Source organism: Pseudophryne corroboree, chromosome 4, assembly GCF_028390025.1.
Source record: "Pseudophryne corroboree isolate aPseCor3 chromosome 4, aPseCor3.hap2, whole genome shotgun sequence".
NCBI classification, from domain to species: Eukaryota; Metazoa; Chordata; class Amphibia; order Anura; family Myobatrachidae; genus Pseudophryne; species Pseudophryne corroboree.
Genome location: NC_086447.1, coordinates 687,992,915 through 688,009,388, shown reverse-complemented (window position 1 = coordinate 688,009,388; position 16,474 = coordinate 687,992,915). Strand labels below are relative to the sequence as shown.

Sequence of the window (16,474 nt, the reverse complement as noted above, 5' to 3'; positions counted from 1 at the left end):
AAAGGACTGCATTTGGTAATACGGTGCTTTCTTAGGTTGTGGAGGGACATAAGGCAAGAAATTTGACTTCCCAGCCGTAGCTGTGGAAACGAGGTCCGAGAGACCGTCCCCAAACAATTCCTCACCCTTATAAGGTAAAACCTCCATGTGTTTTTTAGAGTCGGTATCCCCTGTCCATTGCAGAGTCCACAGGACCCTTCTGGCAGAAATGGACATAGCGTTCACTCTAGAGCCCAGCAGGCAAATATCCCTCTGGGCATCCCGCATATATAGGACCGCGTCCTTGATATGTGCCAGGGTCAGTAGAACAGTGTCCCTGTCCAGGGTATCTAACTCCTCAGACAGAGAATCCTTCCATGCAGCTACTGCACTACACATCCAGGCCGAAGCAATTGCTGGCCTCAGCAGTGTGCCAGAATGTGTATAAACTGACTTCAGGATAGCTTCCTGCTTTCTATCAGCAGGATCCTTTAGGGCGGCCGTATCCGGAGACGGCAGGGCCACCTTTTTAGACAAGCGTGTCAATGCCTTATCTACCCTAGGGGAGGATTCCCAGCGTAACCTGTCCGTTGGCGGGAAAGGATACGCCATGAGTAATCTCTTGGAAACTATCACCTTCCTGTCAGGGGAATCCCATGCTTTTTCACATAATTCATTCAATTCATGGGAAGGGGGAAAAGTCACTTCATGCTTTTTCTCCCCATACATATAAATCCTCTTGTCAGGGACAGGATTTTCCTCAGAAATGTGTAATACATCCTTCATAGCTACAATCATGTAGCGGATGGCTTTAGTCATTTTAGGCTGCAACTTTGCCTCATCGTCATCGACACTGGAGTCAGACTCCGTGTCGACATCTGTGCAACTATCTGGGATAGTGTGCGCTTTTGGGACCCTGAGGGCCTCTGCGCTGCAGGAGCAGGCATGGGTTGAGACCCTGCCTGTCCCCCGGTTACAGTTTTATCCAACCTGTTATGCAAGGACATTACATTATCATTTAACACCTTCCACATATCCATCCAATCAGGTGTCGGCACCGTCGGCGGCGACACCACACTCAGCTGCACTTGTTCTGCCTCCACGTATCCTTCCTCATCAAACATGTCGACACAGGCGTACCGACACACAGCACACACACAGGGAATGCTCTGACTGAGGACAGGACCCCACAAAAGGCTTTTGGGGAGACAGAGAGAGAGTATGCCAGCACACACCCCAGCGCTATATAACCCAGGGATTACACAGTACCTTAGTGTTTACCCTGTAGCTGCTATTAATATATGTATATATACTGCGCCTAAATTTATGTGCCCCCCCTCTCTTTTTTACCCTCTAATGCACCTGAATACTGCAGGGGAGAGCCTGGGGAGCGTCCTGCCAGCGGAGCTGTGAAGAGAAAATGGCGTTGGTGTGCTGAGGAAGAAGGCCCCGCCCCCTCAGCGGCGAGCTTCTGTCCCGCTTAAATGTATAAAAAATGGCGGGGGCTCTGGCATATATACAGTCCCAGACTGTATATATGCCTCTTTTTGCCAAAAAAGGTATTTAATTGCTGCCCAGGGTGCGCCCCCCCCCCCCCCCCCTGCGCCCTGCATCCTACAGTGACCGGAGTGTGCGGTGTGCTGTGGGAGCAATGGCGCACAGCTGCAGTGTTGTGCGCTACCTTAAGTGAAGACAGGAGTCTTCAGCCGCCGATTTCGATGTCTTCATGCTTCTGCTGCTTCTGTTCTTCTGGCTCTGCGAGGGGGACGGCGGCGCGGCTCCGGGAAAGGACGATCAAGGTTAGGTACCTGTGTTCGATCCCTCTGGAGCTAATGGTGTCCAGTAGCCTAAGAAGCGCTACCTAGCTGCCGTGAGTAGGTTTGCTTCTCTCCCCTCAGTCCCTCGTAGCAGAGAGTCTGTTGCCAGCAGAAGCTCTCTGAAAACAAAAAACCTAACAAAATACTTTCTTATCTAGCAAGCTCAGGAGAGCCCACTAGGAGCACCCAGCTCGGCCGGGCACAGATTCTAACTGAGGTCTGGAGGAGGGGCATAGAGGGAGGAGCCAGTGCACACCAGATAGTATTAAATCTTTCTTTAGAGTGCCCAGTCTCCTGCGGAGCCCGCTATTCCCCATGGTCCTTACGGAGTCCCCAGCATCCACTAGGACGTTAGAGAAAAGGGATTTTCCATCATTGGAGCACCACGTGAGATATACTTAATCTGATTAAAAATAAGACTCCAGTCCACATAACCTATATATTCAGCTGCTTCCCAAATGTGGTCCGAGTAACTAAGCCATCCTGACTGCAAATCCAGGCTTGTTCAGACCATTTTTCCACAACTTTGTTCAATCAAGCTGAAGCTTATCTAAACCATAGAGAAGCCCCAGCTACTAAATAAACAGATGAGAATGGTCTGAAAATTTCAATCTGCACCATCCTTGAGTGCAACACTACTAGGTATCGAAACAGCAGTGGTCTTAGAGAAATGCCCAAATTCTCTGATACAGAATATAAACATCCGCTCTAGGTAATGATGCATATCTGTAAACTACGTGTAACTGGAAATCTAAGGTCAGGTTTAGTCCGCACTGTCTATCTTCCTTTTAAACAGCGTATATTGAGGTACCTCTGAATTACAGATGTGTTCGCAAACATAATTGCTGCAGATGTGCCAAACAGGCCCTTGTGGCGCACCAGGTCCCATGAGACGGAAATTGCATCTAATGCTGCCCATACACCTAAAGATTTATTGTCAGATCTGGCTGGTTGGAATGAAAACCTGTTAATGGATGAGAGCAAATGACAACTGAACATTTGCTCTCAAACACGGGAAAACAGACAAAAATGGTCAATCAGACAAATTGGTTAAATCCATTTGATTTAACCAATTTGTCTGAACAACTGTTTTTGTCAGTTTTACAGCATTTAGGAGCAAATGGTCAATTGTCATTTGTTCTCATCCATTACCAGGTTTTCATTCCAACCAGCCAGATCTGACAATAAATCTTTAGGTGTATGGGCAGCGTTAGTCGCAACACAATATGAATAAGACGCACCAGGAGACTGTGTCGATTAATTTGATATTTCTGTGTGCGACTGTGTCTCTGTGTACGAAGTGCTATGATGCAGTGACAGCTTTTCTCCAATAGAAGTGTCGTGCTATCAGTACAGACTCAGTCACACATATATGCAGATGTGTCGGTATGCAGTTAAATTACCGGCTGTCAGGATCCCAACGGTCAGGATACCAACGCTGGAAACCCGACAGTCGGTGAAATGTCGGCGGTCGGAATCCCAACCCAAGCTCCGTATTCCCACTTGGGTGGTGGTCCATGCCACCACCCGAGGGGGAATATAACAGTGTGGGTCACCACCATGCCCGAAGCGTGGTGAGCTCAGCGAGCACGCGAGGGGACACAGTGCACTTGCTGCCGGGATTCTGGCAGTCGGGTTCCCAGCATCAGCCTCCTGACCTCCAGGATCCCATACCAATCCCGATGTGTCCACTCACTTCGATCCTCCATGCACGTTAAACAGCCCTTCTAGTACCGTCATGCCGTGGCATGACTCGGTATCGCTGAGCATCTTTACGTGCGACTTTTTCCATTAAAATGCATCTCCTTCGCTAAATGATGCGAATATGACGCACAAGCAGCTTCTGCTGATTAAAAGGATATGCGCATGCCTATAATGTATGCGACCGTGGCTGTATCTACACATGAACTGGTACGTTACAGCATCTTCCTACAAAACACTGTAATGTACCATTGTGTATGCAGTTACAGCTGCAGATGCACACAGGAGTAAAGGCATGCCACATATCATTTAATCAGCAGAGTCTGCTTCTGCGTCCTATTCACATAGTAATGCGAATAAGATGCATTTTGCCAAAAATTGACACTCACGTTAACAGTTTGTACGGAACCTGTCAGCTCCCTCATGCTAGGCATTTCCCGCTGCGTGGCGTATTGAGGCAAAATGTATGAGAACACATGCTCACGTTTCGCATATTAAATTAATTAGGACAGTCTCTCTGTGCGTTCTGGTCACATCACGTTGCGACTGAGACAAATTTTCGTCAAAAAAGACGTCAAACACTAGTAGAGTTGCACGGGTTCTGACTGCCCACTCACACTAGGAATCACACGCTGCATGGCATCTTGAGGAAATATGTACGAGGACACATCTGCCCTGGATGTGCAACATTTGGACACTCCTTACACCATCTAGAAGAGTCCTCGTTAAAAACAGACGTCATTAATATCATATATCTCTACATCCCCCACTTCTTCTTGTGAGGAATCCACACACTCGTATTGTCCCCAGATACAGTCCGCGAGTCAGAAGAGCTTTGCACTGTAATCTTCATGAGTTCAGAATTGAACTGCACTATGGACCTAGCAAACTTTTTGCCCCATCAGTAGCAGGCCCAATGGAAGTAAGCAGCATTATGACTTCACATCTCATTTCAGAGCCCTGAAAAATGGTGGCCTCAGACCTGATAGACCATTCTTTTAAGCAATCCCTTTGCATAGTTAGGGCTGACCTGACAAGTGTGACCCACTTTTAGAAAGTACAAGGCTTGTGGATCTAGCCCTTTACCACCACTGGAGGCCAGACCGCAGATTCAGCATGCACTCACAGTGGTCAGGGAAAGAGGAGTTCTTATTTGACCACTCTCCCCAAGCACAGATCTGGCACGGACACGTCTAATGGCAGTGCTAACACCCACTGACTACAAGTGTCAGTAGTGAAAGGGTCCTCCCAGGAAAAGTTCCTTGTTGGGAGCAGGATGAAGTGCACTCCAATGTCTGTCCATCTAGAGCTGACCAATGTCAGTTGCATTAGCAGCTCTTGTACAAATTAAATTATTATAGCACATGGTTCAGGCATGAATGAAATGACCGGAAGTGAGCATAACAAAGTATGCAGCCCAAATCAGATAAGGAGTACAGCCATTTCACTATAGTTATAACTATTTTATGAGTTCAACTCAAAAACAAGGGGCACAGATGGACACTTTTTAGTTATAATTGTACTGTACAGTTACCTAAAAAGGTAATGGTCCCAAAAGAAGGGAGGAGCTTTTTAAAAGGTAATCAATAACTCCCACTATGCTATTTAAAGAAGGGATTAGAAAACAAAAGGACACAAAACAAAATGATCCACAGCTTTACCATTAGAAGGCACATTTCTGAAGTTCTCTCTCTGTAGCATCCAATGGACAGCCTCATTCTGGTATGGCCGCAGCACTGGTATCAAGGCTGGATGCTGAACATCTTCCTGTAGAATCCTATGTTCCTTTTGATGGATCTGTCTAACATAGTCATAAAGTTCTTCAATATTTTGTCTCTCTAGATCTTGATCGGACTCTTCCTCATTCTCCCCTGAGATATCTGCATGTAGATAAATTCCTCTTTTTTAACTCACAACTTTAAAAACAACAAATAATGAGAAATCTAAAACAATAAAAACAGGAAAAATATAAAGTTGGAAATGATTAATTACAGAACTCCTCTTACTATTATGGCAAGATTTATAAAAGATACATTTTAGTGCACGCTACAAAGTGCAAACATTACAACGTTTCAGGGAATGATACCCCATCATCAGGATGGGATATCATTCCCTGAAACGTTGTATTGTTTGCACTTTGTAGCGTGCACTAAAATTATCTTTTATAAATGGGCTACATGCACCCCACCCTATGAGTGGTGAGTGCAGACATTGCACCCCGCTTCTGGGGTGGTGAGTGCTGTGGTTTTATATTTGTTTGTATATCTATCTATCTATCTATCTATATATATATATATATATATATAAAACATAAGTTTTTATTTTTACATAAGGTAAAATAAGTATTGAACACAACATTTTTCTCCGTAAATATATTTGCAATGGGACTGTAATAAATACATTTTCATCAAGTGTCAGCAATCCACACATGCAAAGAGATCAAACCATAGATGTCCATAAAGTAAGTTGTGTGTAATAATGTGAAATGACACAGGGAAAAATTATTGAACATGCTTACTGAAATTTAATACTTTGTACAAAAGCCTTGGTTGGTAATGACAGCTTCAAGACGCCTCCTATTTTTAAGAAACTAGGGCCTATATTTACTAATATTCGTGTTTGAGTCGGTTTATGTAGTGTTTAAACTCGTTTTGTATCGGGTGCATTTTCATGCAACTTTTTGAAACTATATACGCCAAGTTACTAAGCAGTCGAGTTTATGGTTTTCGTGTTTTCCGATGTCGATGCCAGTCGGTTTTTTTTGGCACATTTACGGCCGTCATTGTTGTTTGCGTACGTGTTTTTGTTGTTTTTACAGGTTTATTTTCTATGTTAAACGCGGCAGGGTATTTTTGCAACCACGGCCGCATTTTCACTTTTAGTTTCGTTTTTCATCCCCGTTCATGATTGGTTGTGTTTCAGATGTAAGAGTGTCTGTGCGCAACCATATAAATACGCCCCAAACCGTCCGCACCTCGTGGGTTTAGTTAGTGGTGAGGAGGGAGGTTGTGCTGTGGAGGTTGGTGAGTAGTTGGTTTGGTGAGGAGTTTTTTGGGCGATTTCTGAGTGTAGTATTGTGTTTGTAAGTAGTCATTCTTGTAGTCTTGTTTTTTTTGGTTTTGTCTCATTTTTTGTCCAAGTTTTTTGATTTAGAGTCCCTTGTCTTGTGTGTGTGTGTGTGTGTGTGTGTGTGTGTGTGTGTGTGTGTGTGTGTGTGTGTGTGTGTGTGTGTGTGTGTGTGTGTGTGTTGTGCTGTGGTAGTGGAGGAGTGTGTTTGTTTTTATTTTTTTTGTGTTAATTGTTTAACCAGACTCAGAGGTGAGTGAGGTGGTGGGTGTGAGTGAGGGGGAGGAGGTTGGTCAGGTGGAGGAGGTGAGTGAGAGTGAGGTTAGTGAGGTGGAGGGGGTGGGTGAGGTTGCTGCAGCAGCCTCAAGTGACAGTGATAGTGACAGTCAGACAGCTCCGCAGCCACGCACCACTACTAAGACTGGGCGGAATGTAAAGTTTAGTTATAGCAGAAAATGTGGCATTGGTGCGGGAGCTGATAAAGTCTCAGCGGTAGCTATTTGGGCCTGAGTCCGCCAAGGTGCCAACACGGAAGAAGACGGTGTTGTGGGCGAAAGTTGTTGCTGCTGTAAATAGTGAGGGGGTGGTCAAGCGGACGGAGGACACGTGCCGCAAGCGGTACTATGACATAAAGCGACGTGTCAAGTCCAAAATGGCTAAGGAGGCGAAGTCGGCTTGCAAAACCGGTGGTGGACATCCCTATATTGCCAGATATCTGGACTATGAGGAGCCCATGCAGAGTTTAATACCTCCTGAAGTAGTGTATGCAACCCATGTCCGTGATTCCGATCTGCCCAGGAAGGATGGTGAGCATGTGTATTTGTCTTATCATTCCATTACATTACTTCTGTCTTTATGTTTTTTGTTAATGTGTGTCATGTGATGTTGCATATTACTCCCATCTTCATGTGTGCGTCAGCCAATACATTGTTTTTGGTTTGTTTTTTTACCAAAGCCAATATAACATAGTACTTTATAGTATGTCATGTGGTTTTTTTACTGTACATTTTCCATGTGTAGTTTGGACTTGGTGTGTCATTGAATTGTACATCAATAATGTTTTTCTTTGGCACATTTGCCAGTATGCAAGTTGGCCTATGTTTTTGTTTTCAGTTATCCATGTGCAATGTTTGTAAATCAGTGGTTGACATGATAGAGGCTGGAGTAGTGTAAAGTGGCTTTGAAGCCAGTTACATGTGTCATTTCATTAGTACTGTATGTAATCTTGTTTAAGACAAAACCACTATTTTTTGGTACATTTAGAGTCTGTATTTGTACCCTGAGACAACACTGCAGACTTAGTTACCGTACTATTATGATGTTTTTTTTAAATGTGTTTTGGTTTTTGGCTCATATTGTGCTAATGTGTGTTTGTAGTGCCACATCCCAGAGCATTTTCTATATTGCATCTTTCATTAATGACATAACATTTTTCAATGAAGATGTCTGTGTTTTGGGTAGTTAGTGTATGTATTAGTAATTGTGGGGCAGATTTATTAAGCCTGGTGAAGTGATAAAGTTGAAGTTGATAAATTACCAAACAATCAGTTCATAACTTCCATGTTACAGGCTGGGTTTGCAAAATGTCACTTAGGAGCTGATTGGCTGGTGCTTTATTAACAACCACTTTATCATTTCACCAGGATTATTAAATCTGCCCGTGTCCTATGTCTGTGTCCTGTACATTATTTCCTGTGTTGCACTTTCCATAGTGCATATGGCTATTGGCCAATGTGTGTATTTATTGAAAACATTTATGGTTTTGGACAGAAATTATGCACACATAAATAAGCATCCATTTGAGAAAGATTTAATGTTTGTAAACATAATGGGTGGATGTATCAACAATAGCATGAAGAAATTAGTTCTTTTATTTGTTTCATTATTTACAGTGTTGAAAAAAAGCAGTACTGGTCGCCCTACAGTCACTCCCTTTACATCTGATGATGATGACGCTGCGGAAGCAGGTAAAGTGTCCATTGTAGTATAGGTTATGTTTGTAAAGGAATGGCCATAACAAAAGTACACTTTAAATCCCAGGTCCATCCCAAGAAGTTTTGACCAGCAGAAGGAAGACTCCTGTAGCACACCAAACAAAAGTACATGTGGCAACAAAGAAAGCAAGGTCTGATGTCCAATCACAACCACAGCAGTCTACTCCGCCACGAAGATTGTCTACAGTTTCTTCGGTACCACCACTCCAAATTTTGGTCACACCTCCAAGACGCCAACCACACTCCCCTCATCTTGATTGTGAGTAAGAAACTGTAATGATGAAATAAATTAATCATCTCATAATAATCCATTTAATGAGTCTAATTAACTCTAAATTCCACAAAATCAGCTATACTTACCGGAAAAAAAAACCATCAAATGGATTCTGACCAAAATGGCCTTGTCCACATCCAGTAAAGATATGTATGTCCACTTCAGCCATACAGCAGCAGATTGTGTTGAAGATGCTGCAAAATAAACACATGTGTAAGCTTGCAAAATAGTAATATTTTTTTCCGCAAATTAACTTATGTGTTTGTCGTAACATTGGCCCCAACATGCCAAAACATTACTAAGTTTAAGATTTAAACACTATAAGGCCAAAAAGTAAGATTTTAAGTGTGTTTTTATGGTGGAGTATGTCTGACCTACCATACAACTCATGTGCTTGTTTTAATAATGAAGTAACCAGACACATTTGCCACAAACAGGAATATGTCTGTTTTGTAGTTCTGAGTGATGATGTTGCTATGCTGGATATCTGAATGCACCATTTAAATACATGTGTTCCATGTTTATTGGTTTGCTTAAATTTTTCAAACATATGTCAAACTTACGCAAAAATGGTTCTAATTCCAGATTCTAGTACTGGTACCAGCATCCAGACGCAACAGCAGCAACACAGTGACATGGATGAGACAATCATGTTACAAATGCAGCCATTAATACAAGGAATCAGCCACCCAGCACCTGTGAGTACACCACCACAGCAAAGCACTCCACCACCACAAAACAGCCCAACAACACCAGTAGCACAAGGCCCTGATCAAGTGTTTTGGGACAGTTGGGCTACACAGCAGGCCACTAATCAAGATTGCCTGCGTAGGCAGACCCAAATTTTTGCAAACCTACCAGCTCACCTCAGAAGAATCAGCAGAAATATCAGTCGCCAAAATGAACCAGATTTGCCAATACCATGGAAATCATGCGTGCAGACATTACACATGTCATGGGCAACTTACAACGCATAATGGAAGAACAGCACAGACAACAGCAAAGCTACATCAACATCTTAGAAAACAATCAAATGATCAATGAATTAAATCACCAGAATTTTAGAGAATCAAAATGCTGCAACACGTGAACTTAATGCCACCCTCACTAACCTCAATGAAACACTCAGATCCCAGCACCATCAGCAACCAAGCAGCAGTTCTGGTACGACTACTCCGATTCTCTCACCAGTGTCCTCACCACCAAGGCGCTCCACCAGAGCACACCAACACGACAGTGGTAAAGGCAAAGGCCAGTCCAAGCAGCCAACCACAAAAAAATAAAAAATAAAAAATAGATACACTGATCTCTGTATAGAGAAGTAAATAAACACATTTAGTAAGTGTAGGTTTGTCAGAATATCTATTACACTTACCACCTTGTCAATTTTTTTAACATCATTAATTATAAGTGTTACAAACAACAACAGGATTTTGGCCAACACATTTATTCTTTCACATCTTTGATTTTTTTAGGAGGAGGACAAAGTTATTTGATCTGCACATTGATGTTAGCATGCAGTAACAAGACCACTTGTTTTTTTTTCTAATCATTACTCATTCTAGATTCCAATCATTCTTATATCCTGCAGGCAGACTAATTGGCAGCCATGCAGATTCATCCGTGACCAATACAAATTACAATGTGATTGTTAACTCTTACTTTTCTTCTCTATACCACATTACAAGAATAACACAATTGAGTTGGCTAAAAAGGTCCTAATATGTTGTGATAGAATTTAGATAATTCAGTGCCAAAATGAATGTCATTATTGTTGGGCCATGTTTGTGTGTGTTAAAAATGAGTAATCAGTTTCTTACACATGATGCAGAAACAAAGAAATTGTCTTTTTTTTTAATAAGCACAAATAATGTGTATAATAATGGATATATGTGGCAAACTGTGTATTGACTTACAAATCAGCAAGTTCACTGCAGCAAACATTACGAAATAAATTATTTTGGATGATACTAAGTTTGTGTCCCTTAAATACGATGGAGCATCACACATAGGGACACATGTATTCCTCAAGGCTAACATATTATATGTGGAGGAGTGTTTAATTAGGACACAGGTTCTCAAACTCGGTCCTCAGGACCCCACACAGTGCATGTTTTGCAGGTCTCCTCACAGAATCACAAGTGACATAATTAGCCCCACCTGTGAACCTTTTAAAGTGTCTTTGTGAGTAATTCATACACCTGTGCTTCTACTGGGTTACCTGCAAAACATGCACTGTGTGGGGTCCTGAGGGCCGAGTTTGAGAACCTGTGCATTAGGACGTTACACACAATCATAAAGTAAAATACTAAATAAATTACTATGTGGATTATGTGTGCTTGTAATAAATTATCTGTGCAAGTTTAATAACACTTATCCAGACTTCATGCATGCCACTCATAATCTGTTGTTTTGAGTTTTAAAATAAACACAAGACACATGCTACATTTGTTTTGCATAAAGCGAGGGTATGTTTGTATGTCTCAAGGAGACAGACACATTCTGAGTAATGGTTTTTAAATGAAAAATGGGGCAACATATATTTAGGCTTACACAACAAATGAAAGAAGCAAACAAAACTTACCTTAAAAATAACGATTTATGAGGTCTTGCCTAACCTGCCTCCCTACATCTGTACTCCAAGTATGACCAGATGTCTCTAATTCCTCTGCTTGCTGGCTGCTTTCTTCATCCTCCTCCTCCTCAACATGTGGCAGATGTTGTTGCAAACACATGTTGTGAAGAAAGCAGCAGCAGAACACAATTTGAGTCACCTTCAAGGGACTATACAACAAAAGGCCACCAGACTTAACTAGACACCGAAACCTAGATTTCAGCACACCAAAACATCTTTCTATCACATTCCGCATGGACTTATGTGCATGATTGTAATTGTGTTCAGCAGGGGTATCAGGTCGGGACAATGGAGTTAGAAGCCAAGAGAAACAGCCATATCCTCTATCACCTAAAAGACAGATATTGTAACGTGATTCATGTTAAGATACAGCAACACATAAGTAACACACTGTGGGGCAGATGTATTAACCTGGAGAAGGCATAAGGAAGTGATAAACCAGTGATATGTGCAAGGTAATAAAGGCAGCGGACAATCTGTTCCTAAATGATAATTTACATATTGGAGCTGATTGGCTGGTGCCTTTATCACCTTGCACATATCACTGGTTTATCACTTCCTTATGCCTTCTCCAGGTTAATACATCTGCCCCTGTATTTGGACAAAGTAGACACAGGCCTACACATATAAAATTACATACCCAGCAGCCATCCATCTGGCATTTGTCCGTCCTCAAACTTATCAAAGAGGGATGACTGACTGAGGATGAAGGAGTCATGGCAGCCCCCAGGGTAACCAGCAACAACACTCATTATTTTGAGATTTACATCACAAACCACCTGCACATTTGTGGAGTGCTGTAGATGACGATTAGTATAGATGTGCTGCCTGCCCCTAGGTGGTCTCAGCTGAATGTGTGTGCAATCTATGGCTCCCAGCACATTGGGCATGCCAGCCAGCTCATAGAAATCTACCCTGACGGCATGCCACTGAGACTCCTGGGTAGGGAAGCAGATTGAGGCATCGATGTGGGGCTGCAAAACAGCCAACACCTGTGTGTATATTTGAAAGAAAATTAAACCTGAGATTTTAGGACAGAACTGGCCACCGAGTAATTAAAACCAACCAAAAACAGAGGAGGTAGTTAGGTATACATCACCTGTGTTAATATTCCAGAAAATGAGGGCTGTGAGATTCCTATGACATCCCCAGGCACAGCCTGAAAGCTGCCAGTAGCCATAAAGTGCAACACAGCCAGGAGTTTGTGCAGGCCTTAGACAGAGCGAGAGCGTGCTGTCTCAGGGTGTAGGCCCAGTTTGACAAGGTCATACAGACGGAAAATGTTGTTACGATTTAGACGGAACATCTGTATAACCGTATCATCGGACAATGCGTTCAAGTTTAAACGCCCCCTAAAAAAACGAGGCCTGCGCAGCCTCCGCGGAACCTGTGCAACCTGCTGACCATGTTCAGTTTCTTGGCCCTGGTTACTTACAGGCTGATGTCTGAGTCTGAGGAATCCCACAGCACACAAAATATCACTGGCCCACAGTCCTGCTGCCATTTCTGAGTGTAGGTGGTTTGAAATGGGCCTAAGATCCTTTTATAGGCATCCTAATTCAGGTGTGAGTGATTTGTTAGTTGCAACACATGTAAACACGCCTGAAAAAAGCAGTTCTATTTTTTTGCCGCTTTTTTTAACGAATCGCAAAAAAATACGACCGCAATTGAGCACTCAGAGACAAACACCCAAATACGAATGAATAGTGAATACCCGTGTTGTATGAAATAACAGCCGCGTTTGACCGATGGTCTATTCATTCGTATTTTTGAACTTTGCCGTTAAAACCATTACGAATAGCCCAAACACTGCCGAGATTTGTGCTTAGTGAATTCCCGTGTTGGGACTTAGAAAAGAAAAAAAAACACAAATCGGTCAAACTCGGATTATTAGTAAATATAGGCCCAGGTCGCATGCATTGCTCAGGTGTGATATTGGCCCATTCTTCCACACAGTCTTCAAATCTTGAAGGTTCTATAGGCTTCTTCTGTGAACTCTGATTTTTAGTTCTTTCAATACATTTTCAGTTGGATTCAAGTCAGGTGATGGGCTGGGCCATTCTAGCAGCTTTATTTTCTCTCTCTGAAACCAGTTGAGAGTGTCCTTAGCTGTGTGTTTGGGATCATTGTCTTTCTGAAATGTCCACCCTCGTTTCATCTTCAGCATCCTGGTAGATGGCAGCAAATTTTTAATCAAGAATTCCTCAGTACATTTTTCTATTCATCCTTCTTTCAATCATATGAAGTATGCCAGTAACGTATCCTGAAAAACAGCCTCACACAATGATATTCCTACCTCCAAACTTCACTGTTGGTATGGGTTTTTTGGGGTGTTGTGCAGTGCCATTTCTCCTCCAAACATGGTGTATTATGACATCCAAAGAGTTGAATTTTGGTCTCACCTGACCAGACTATATATTCTCCCAGTATTCAACAGATGTGTCCAAATGTTGTGCAGCAACTTTAAATGAGCTTCAACAAGCTTTTTCTTCAGCAATGGAGTCTTGCGTGGTGAGTGTGCATACAGGCCATGGTGGTTGAGTGCATTACTTATTGCTCTCTTTGAAACAATTGCACCTGCTAATTCCAGGTCTTTCTGAAGCTCTACATAAGTGGTCCTTGGCTCTAGGATAACTCTTCTGATAAGTCTTTTCACTCATCTGTCAGAAATCTTGTGAAGAGCACCTGGTCATGGCCGGTATGTGGTGAAAATAGGATTTTGGTTAACTACCGGTAAACCCTTTTTTCATAGTCCGTAGAGGATGCTGGGGTCATAGACTGGTCCACTAGGAGCCATTGGCACTTTAAGAGTTTGAGAGTGTGGGCTGGCTCCTCCCTCTATCCCCCTCCTACCAGACTCCGTCTAGAAACTCTGCCCGAGGAGACGGACATCTTCGAGAGAAGGATTTAACACAGATAGTGGCGAGATTCATACCAGCTCACACATACAAGGCACATCAAGCTAGCTTAGCTTGAAAACTCAGCAACTGCTGAAACATACTTACCAAGTAACAATGCAGTACATAACTAAACAAAGTCGTACTGAACCAGATAACGGTTGCAGGAAAATGAAGCGCTGGGCGGGCATCCAGCATTCTCTACGGACTACAAGAAAAGGATTTACCGGTGGGTAACCAAAATCCTATTTTCTCTTACGTCCTAGAGGATGCTGGGGTCCACATTAGTACCATGGGGATGTACCAAAGCTCCCAGAACGGGAGGGAGAGCGCGGAGGCTCCTGCAGAACTGATTGACTGAACTTCAGATCATCAGAGGCCAAAGTATCGAACTTGTGAAACTTTGCAAACGTGTTCGACCCAGACCAAGTTGCAGCTCGGCAAAGTTGCAATGCCGAGACACCCCGGACAGCCGCCCAGGAAGACCCCACCTTTCGAGTAGAGTGGGCCTTAACAGATTTTGGACACGGCAGTCCTGTCGTAGAATAAGCGTGCTGGATAGTAAACCGAATCCAGCGAGAAATAGTCTGCTTAAAAGCAGGACACCAAATCTTCCTGGGATCATATAGAACAAACAGAGAGTCTGACTTTCTGTGACAGGAATTTCTCTTCACATATATCTTCAGAGCCCTTACAACATCCAAGGACTTTGATGTAATTGAGGAGTCAGTAGCTACTGGCACCACAATAGGTTGGTTGATATGAAATGCCGAAACTGCTGACGTGTCCGGAGTTCAGCTCTATCTTCATAGAAGATCAAGTAAGGACTTTTAAAGGACACAGGCCCTAATTCCGACACCCATCTAGCAGAAGCTAAGGCCAACAACGTGACCACCTTCCAAGTAAGAAATTTGACCTCAACCTCATGTAGAGGTTTAAACCAATCCGATTGGAGAAACTGCAACACCACGTTAAGGACCCAAGGCGCCGTAGGCGGTACAAAGGGAGGTTGGATGTGCAGAACTCCCTTCAAAAAAGTCTGAACCTCAGGGAGGGCAGCCAATTGTTTCTGGAAGAAGATGGAGAGAGCCGAAATCTGGACCTTCACAGATCCCAACCTTAGGCCCATATTCACACCTGCTTGCAGGAAGAGAAACCATCCGAGTTGATACTCCACCGTAGGAAACTTCTTGGATTCACACCAAATTTCTTCCAAATACGATGGTAATGTTTAGACGTTACGTCTTTTCTTGCCTGTATCAGGGTAGGAATGACCTTCTTCGGAATGCCCTTTCGAGCTAGTAACAGGCGTTCAACCTCCGTGTCGTCAAACGTAGCCATGGTAAGTCTTGATAGGTGAACGGTCCCTGGAGCAGCAGATCCTACCAAAGAAGAAGAGGCCTCGGCTCTTCCTGCAAGAGATTCAGAAGGTCCACGTACCAAGCCTGCCTTGGCCAGTGCGGAGCAATGAGGATCGCCTGAACCCTTGATCTCCTTACGAGCTTTAGAACTCTTGGAATGAGTGGAAGAGGTGGAAACACATACACCGACCAGAACACCCACGGAGAAACCAGGGAGTCCACTGCTTGTGGGTCCCTCGACTTGGAACAATAGCATTGAAGCTTCTTGTTGAGACAAGAGGCCATCCTGTCTATTTGGGGCGTATGTCAATTGGTAGTATATACTTGGTAGAATCTCCTATACACCATCCATCATTCTCCCCAACTGAGCTGGAAAAAAAAAAAAAGAAAAGGAATGACTGCCCCCACTTACACATCTAATGGGCCCTACACAATGGCCAAATACACTGAAAGATATGAACGATCTCGTTCATTTATGGAAGAGATACCCTTCATATCTTTCAGTGTGTAAGCACCAAAGATGAACCATGCGCGGCCCCACCCTCATTCATCATTGGTGCCGCCTCGTTTATACATGCAAGCCAATATGGACAATCTCGTCCATATTAGCATGCAGGGCTATGGGGCCGGCTGACGGAAGTGAAGAAACTTCACTCCCCACGTCGCGCGGTGCCGGGTCACCTGTTGGTCGTATCAGGCACCTCGGCGGAAAATGCCCAGTGTGTAGAGCCCTTATCTCTTTCTAAGCAA

At 43.4% G+C, this 16,474-nt stretch overlaps 1 protein-coding gene across 3 annotated transcripts in view; it reads right to left on the bottom strand.

The window, feature by feature from the left end:
* SHPRH (SNF2 histone linker PHD RING helicase) overlaps positions 1-16,474 on the bottom strand; it is a 372,150-nt gene that overhangs the window by 274,512 nt on the left and 81,164 nt on the right. For 2 of the 3 annotated variants that reach the window (XM_063917888.1, XM_063917887.1), the window contains exon 4: positions 5,159-5,377. The exons of the other annotated variant lie outside the window; for it this stretch is intronic. In XM_063917888.1, the coding sequence (XP_063773958.1) occupies positions 5,159-5,377 (219 nt within the window). The remainder of the gene's footprint in view (positions 1-5,158; positions 5,378-16,474) is intronic. 3 annotated transcript variants of the gene reach the window in all.